This window comes from Mandrillus leucophaeus, unplaced genomic scaffold, assembly GCF_000951045.1.
Source record: "Mandrillus leucophaeus isolate KB7577 unplaced genomic scaffold, Mleu.le_1.0 Scaffold775, whole genome shotgun sequence".
NCBI lineage: Eukaryota > Metazoa > Chordata > Mammalia > Primates > Cercopithecidae > Mandrillus > Mandrillus leucophaeus.
The window spans coordinates 724,927-732,493 of NW_012108419.1; the positions used below are offsets into that span (position 1 = coordinate 724,927).

A 7,567-nucleotide genomic window follows, 5' to 3' on the forward strand; every position below is an offset into this window, starting at 1 on the left:
TGGCAGTGAGCCAAAATCACACCAGTGCACTGCATTCTAGCCTGGGTGACACAGCAAGACTGTCTCAAAAAAAAAAAAGGAAAAGAAAATACTTTGACTTCCATTATCTACCCAAATTATAAGGGAGAGGAATCATTTAAACAGTAATTCTGATGCCTTAGTACAAAATAAAACAACTGTATATTGGCCCTCCATCTATGTCCTTGTTGATCTAAGAAGAGGGATGCTGTAGGGTAACCAAGATAGAATTTTTTTTTTCCTTTTTTTTTTAACTTATATTTTTGTTGTGGGGGTACATGTAAACATTGTTACATAGGTAAATTTGTGTCATGGGGTTTTGTTGTACAGATTATTTCATCACCGAGGTATTAAGCCTAGTATCCAATAGTTATCTTTTCTCCTTCTCTCCCTCTTTTCACCCTCCACCCCCAAGTAGACCTCAGTGTCTGTTCCCTTCTTTGTGTTCATGTGTTCTCATCGTTCAGCTCCCACTTATAAGTGAGAACATGTGGTATTTGATTTTCTGTTCCTGCATTAGTTTGCTGAGGACAGTGGCCCCCAGTTCCATCTGTGTTCCTGCAAAAGACATGACCTCATTATTTTTTATGGCTGCATGATATCCCATGGTATATATGTACTGCATTTTCTGTATCCAGTCTGTCATTGATGGACATTTAGGTTAACTGCATGTCTTTGCTATTGTGAATAGTGCTGCAGTGTACATTTGCATGCATGTGTCCTTACGGTGGAGTGATTTATATTGCTCTGGGTATATGCCCAGTAATGGGATTGCTGGGTTGAATGGTAGTTTTGCTTTTAGCGCAAAGATAGAATGTTACTAATATATGTTCTCGTGAACTAGGAGATTTAAGTCTTTAATTCTATATCTAACTCAGTCTAGTAAACACTAGATATTAAAAATGTATAGGGCCCTAGACTGTGCTTTTGGGATACAAACATGAATTGGGATACTCTAGTCAGACAAATACAGAATGGTGTAATAAGTGCTATCATTTCTATAAAGAAATAAGTACACATTGATGTAAAAGCATAGAGGAGTGAGTGATCGATTATGCCCAGGAAGTTTGGAGATTAATATGTGAACTCAGTGTTTCGATGGACACATAATATTTTGCCAGGCCAAGAAGTAGAAGTTCCAACACCTAGAAATAATAAATACTTGAGGTGATGGATACTCAAATACTCTGACATGATTATTACACTTGCTCCATATGTAAGATGTCTCACATGTACCCCATAAAAGTATACAAATATGTATCAATAAAAAAGTGTTCAAAAAAAAAAAAAAGAAATATGGGACTGTCAGTCAAAAGGAACAGTGTCATCAAAGTCTGGTGTATTCAGGAACAGCAAGGGTTGGGTAGGGGTGGGGCAGGTAAGACAGGGGAGAACAGAAGATGGTTAGAAAAGTATAACAAATAATTCTTAGGGGCTAGCTCAAAAGTTGTCTTATATGACCATTGAAGGATTCTCTGTAAGCTATAAGATCCTATTAGCCACCATGTCTGGATATTGAATTGTCACCATCTCTGCAGTTGTAAAGAATTATTGCTTTATCATTTTAATTATTTTATTTTTATTTGCATTTTACTCTTGCTGATTCCTCATCATTTTGCTCCATGGCAGTCTGTGTCTGTGTGGAGTGTTGCAGGACGAATGGAAATGACTGTTTCCAAGTTCATGGCAATTCAGCAGGCCCTTCAGCCAGATTGGTTCCAGTGCCTCTCCGATGGAGAAGTGTCTTGTAAGGAAGCAGCTTCCATAAAAAGGGTCAGAAAGTCTGTTGACCGATCACTTCTTTTCTTGGATAACTGTCTGCGGCTGCAGGAAGAGTCAGAGGTAATTCTGTACCACTAACTACTCCTTTCTCTTGACACTCTTGCCTCCCTTACATTCTGTGACACCACCTTTTCTGTTCCTCCTACTACTGTGCTCCTCACTCTTTGTCTGTTTTACTCTCTATTTTTATTTGCTTTTTGAACCCCAAGTATTATTGTTCTCTAGGATTCTATCTTAGGTTTCTTTTTTCATCCTATTCTGTATGTTATTCCTGGGCAGCCTTCCCTTAGTTTTAATTGCTGAATAATTCTAAAACTATATAAACTATCAAGATCATTCTACTTAGCTTAAGAATTACATAATTACTGGGCTATAGGTAGGATATGTCACTAGAATATTCCTCATACTCAGAAGTGACCGGACTCATCATCTTATCTCCACAAGTCTGTTCTTCCTTTTGCTCTTCCTCAATATTTTATCTCCATTTATGGCATCCACCAAGCTCCCCAGCCCAGAAATTTGAGCTTTTCTGTTTCTTTTTTGAGTCTCACTCTGTTGCCCAGGCTGGAGCGTAGTGGCGCGATCTCAACTCACTGCAACCTCTGCCTCCCAGGTTCAAGGGATTCTCCGACTTCAGCCTCCTGCATAGCTGGTATTGCAGGCATGCACCATCATACCCAGCTAATTTTTGTATTTTTAGTAGAGATGGGGTTTCACCATGTTGGCCAGGCTGGTCTCAAACTTTTGATTTCAGGTGATCCGCCCGCCTGAACCTCCCAAAGTGCTGGGATTACAGGCGTGAGCCACTGTGCCTGGCCAAGAAATTTGAGCTTTTCAAGACTCCTTTTTTCACTCACATTTAATATCCAACTGTTCACTCTTCCTTGATTCCATTTGCCTAAATGTGTCTAGAATCTCCCCCTCCTTATCACCACCTTAAGCCATAAGTGCATCATCTCTTACGTTTGTAATTACCTTTGAATTCTTCTCTCTGCCTCCATTCTCATCTTTATCCAATCCATCTTTCAGCCCTGTTATCCAAAAAATCTTTGTAAAGTACAAACATGAGCTCCTTGCCCACTTCCCTAAAAGAATTTAATGAGTCTCCACTTCAGCTCTTACATGGCATGGACAGCCTGCTGTGATGTGGCCTCTGCCTACTCCTCCAGCTCACTGTGGGCTACTTTCTCCTGTGACTTGCGCTCTGGCCTTTCTGAGTTGCTTGGAATTCCTTGAGGCATTAGCTTGTTTCATTCTGTACACAGATTTCCTTCTGGACTGTTTCTGCTTTTCTTATCTCTAGCTCTATTCCCTCTTTTGCTTCCACATAGGCTCGTTTCATTCCGTGTATCATTCTTTTTTTTTTTTTTTTTTTTTTTTCTTTGAGACACAGTCTTACTCTGTTGCCCAGGCTAGAGAGCAGTGGGGCAGTTTTGGCTCACTGCAACCTCCACCTCCCAGGTTCAAGCAATTCTCCTGCCTCAGCCTCCCAAGTAGCGGGGGTTACAGGAATGCACCACCATGTCTGGCTAATTTTTGTATCTTTAGCTTATTTTTAGCTGAGACGAGGTTTCACCATGTTGGTCAGACTGGTCTTGAACTTCTGATCTCAGGTGATCCACCCGCCTTGGCCTCCCAGAGTGCCACCTTTCATTCTATAGAACTGGTTCCTGATACTTCCAGGGAATTCAATTCATTCTTTGCTACCTCTTTAATTAGTATGTAGCTATATTTTAGCCCCAATCATATTGTATTTCAATGATTTCTTTATGTGTTTGTCTTTATTAAACTGTGGCCTCTTTAAGCTCAATTTCTGTGTGTAATTGGGTATCTTCATCATGCAGCAGAATGCCCTCCCTGTCTTATTCGCTGGCTCATCTTATTCTGAATGCCCTTCAGTATTGAAGCTCTCCAAGATTCGGCTTTTGGCTTTCTTTTCTTCTCCATATATTACCTGGGTTAGGGATGGTGAATGAGTTTCATCCGACACATAGTAAGCCCTTGGTAAATGTTTGCTCATGGTGAATGGTAATGATGGGGTGAGGAAGATGAAGCTGTAGTGGTAAATCAGGGATACTGACAGCAGAGTTAATTAAGTTGGAAAAGGATTAAGAGAACAGTAGAGATGAGGGAACAGAAGATAGTGATCAAAGGAATTTTAATATCTGAGATCATGTATGTGGATAATCCTGAGCGATGATCACATCCCACTATGGCAAAGCACATTGAGTTTGAAGAACATCATTGTATTGAATTTAGCAATAAAAATACAATTTAGCTAATAAAGTTAATATAAATGAAATAATTAGAGGAAACAGTTATTCTGAATAGAATTCACAGTATATGTAACAGGAGTTTGGTGTGGGGACATTGCTGTGGGTCTGGGCAGTTAGTGTTGGTGGCTTGCTAGTAATTGTTTTGAGCCAGTCATTATCTTTGTAGGACTAGTGATGTTTGGGTAAGTAGAAAGCAGGACAGGGAGTATGACAAAGATGATTATTAGAAAGGTCAGATGAGCCTCAAGTCCCTCATCTATGTTGTTGCAATCAGCCTCATCATTTCATATTACTTCTGCATATTTGTGGGGGTTTTTTTTGTTTCGTTTGTTTTTTTGAGATGGAGTTTTGTTCTTGTCGCCCAGGCTGGAGTGCAGTGGTGCAATCTTGGCTCACTGCAACTTCTCTCTCCCAGGTTCAAGCAATTCCTCCTGCCTCAACTTCCTCAGTAGCTAAGACTACAGGTGCACGCCACCACACCTGGCTAATTTTTGTATTTTTAGTAGAGATGGGGTTTCACTATGTTGGCCAGGCTGGTCTCGAACCCCTGACTTTGTGATTTGCCTCCCAAAGTGCTGGGATTATAGACATGAGTCACCGCGCCCGGCCTTACTTCTGCATATTTATTGGTCAAATGTGTAGTCCCTTTCCATATCCTTTATTATTGTCTTGACATGATTATTAAATAATGCCCCCCACATTCTTAAGTGTTCCATTTTAGATAATAAATTATATGATCGTGCTTCTTACACCCAGGAAAGGGAGTTTCCCAAATAGTCATGCTAGTCATGTAAGCAGGCAGGCCTGTGTAACTCTCTGCTTTGTGTATCTGCATACATCTTTTCCCATGATTCCCTCCCTGTCTTATTCACTGGCTCCTCTTATTCTGAATGCCCTTCAATATTGAAGCTCTCCAAGATTCAATTTTTGGCTTTCTTTTCTTTTCCATATATTACCTGGGTTAGGGATGGCGAATGGGTTTCATCCGAGGTGGTCGGGTGCAGCAAGAAGACAGTCATCTGTGAGTCACATCTGCTGTCAAATCAGGAGTGGAGAGTTGTAGTATCATGGCAGGTGTCTGCCATTCTAGCCTGGGCAATCATGTTTGTATCACTCATGTTTGTATCACCCATACCTTTAGGTTCATTTAGGTTCAGTGGCTGAATTAAGATTGCCATTTGGACATCCTGCTGATTCCTCAAACTCAGAACACGCAGAACGGAGTAATCATCTTGCCTCATCCATTATTTTTCTAGGAGTCCCTGCCTTTTGCTCTTATCACCATCTCCCTGGACTTGCAAAACAGGAGCCAGGAGTCATTTGAGACTTTGTCTTTATCCTCTGCTTGGATGACTAATCAGTCAAGTTATGTTGATCCTACTTCCTGATGAGGTTTCAAGTTTTATCTTTCCTCTTCATCCACACGGCCACTGCCTTAGTCCAGGTCATCTCATCTTTCACCTGGATCATTAAAGTTGTCTGCTATTCCATTCTTCAATCATACTCACCCTTAATTTATTCTTCACATGGCAGCCAAAGTGTTCTTTCTGGAGGAATAGTCTGATTATGTCCCTCCTGCTTAAACTAGGGAGTGAAATTCTCTCCTCACAGTGTTCCAGGCCTCCTCTCTATCCCTTTCTTCTACTGGAGAGCCATTGTTGATTTGTATATTTTCTTGCAAAACTTATTTTTTGCAATTACATACACATAATTAATACATAGATATACATGGCTGTATTACATGAGTATGATCATATATTCAGCAATTTGCTTGTTTTTCATTTAACAATATCCTGAAACTCTTTTTCTATCGCTGCATATGTTGCTATATGTACTGCATTCTTTTTAAACAGCTGCATAGGAAGCCATACTGTGTATATACTATGATTTACATAAGCCTTTCCTCTATGGATACACACGTAAGTTGTTGCCAGTTTTTCATTATTCTAAACATCTTTGTAAATAAACCTTGGCACATGTGAATGAGTATAGGAGAGATTGTTAGACATGGAATTTTAGGATCCATAGATAAAAGCATCGACATTTCTATAAGTGCTGCCCACTTTCCTTCCTAAGAGGTTGAACTGATTTTTCTCTGTGTTTATCAGGGTATGTAAGTGTCATTTCCCTTACAGTTTCACTTCTACTCTGTTGTTATCTGTGTTTTAACCTTTTTGTTATTATATGGACAAAAATGGTATCTCGTTGTTTCCGATTTTGCATTACCTTACTAACGAGGTTTAGTAGTTCTTCATATGTGTATAGGGCATTCACATTTATTTTTTTGAATTTCATATTTACATATTGTACCTAGATTTCTATGAGGTTATCATTCATTTCTTTAGAGGATTTGTTGGAGCTCATTTTATGCTGTAGATATTTAAATATTCCTCCAAAGAGTAAGAGTAAGTTCTCCTTTGCCTTTGTTGATGGTGTATTTTACTAGAGAAGTTTTACTGATTTTTTTTTTTTTTTTTTTTTTTTTTTTTGAGACAGACCCTTGCCCTGTCATCCAGGCTGGAGTGCAGTGGCCCGATCTCGGCTCAGCGCAAGCTCCTCCTCCTGGGCTCAAGCGATTCTCCCACTTCAGCCTCCTGAGTAGCTGGGACCACAGATGCATGCCACCACATCCGGCTAATTTTCGTATTTTTAGTAGAGATGGGGTTTTGCAATGTTGGCCAGGCTGGTCTTAAACTCCTGACCTCAGATGATCCACCCGCTTTGGGCTCCCAAAGTGCTGGGATTACAGATGTGATCCGCCATGCCTGGCAAGTTTTTGTACTCAAACTTGTCAACCTTTTCCTGTAAGCTTTAGCTTGTTTAGGAAGGCCTTCCTTACCCCAAGATTGTAAAAATATTCAACATATTCTTCTAAAAGTTGTGTAACTATATTTTTTATGTTTAGCTATTAGGTCCATTGAATTTGTGTTGTGAGGATGGTGTGTAGTAGTGGTCTTTATTTTGTTGGTTTGTGAGTGGATAGTCAGTTGTCTCAACAGTTTCTGAGTTTCTAAAGTTATCTCTAGCTAAGAGGCTTGGAGGTAGTCTAAAGCAGGCCTGGATAGTCATTACACAAATTAAAACTCTTCATTTGTCCTTTTCCTCTTGTCCCTGTTTAGTGTACACTTTATTTATTTATTTACATTTTTTTACTGAAACAAGGTCTCACTCTGTTACCCTGGATGGAATGCAGTGGCACAGTTTCAGCTTACTGCAACCTTCGCCTCCCGGGCTCAAGCCATCCTCCCACCTCAGCCTCCCGAATAGCTGGGACTACAGACACAAGCCACCATGCCCAGCTAATTTTGTTTTTTTTTATTTTTTGTAGAGACGAGGTCTCCCTGTATTGCCCAGGCTGGTCTTAAAATCCTGGGTTCAAGAGATCCACATGCCTTGGCCTCCCAAAGTGCTGGGATTATAGACATGAGTCACCGCGCCCGGCCTTACTTCTGCATATTTATTGGTCAAATGTGTAGTCCCTTTCCATATCC

At 40.2% G+C, this 7,567-nt stretch overlaps 1 protein-coding gene across 4 annotated transcripts in view; it reads left to right on the forward strand.

Moving 5' to 3' along the window:
- QTRTD1 (queuine tRNA-ribosyltransferase domain containing 1) overlaps nucleotides 1-7,567 on the forward strand; it is a 79,072-nt gene that overhangs the window by 59,946 nt on the left and 11,559 nt on the right. For all 4 annotated transcript variants that reach the window (XM_011966811.1, XM_011966812.1, XM_011966813.1 and 1 more), the window contains one exon: nucleotides 1,648-1,860. In XM_011966811.1, coding sequence (XP_011822201.1) covers nucleotides 1,648-1,860 — 213 coding nt within the window. The remainder of the gene's footprint in view (nucleotides 1-1,647; nucleotides 1,861-7,567) is intronic.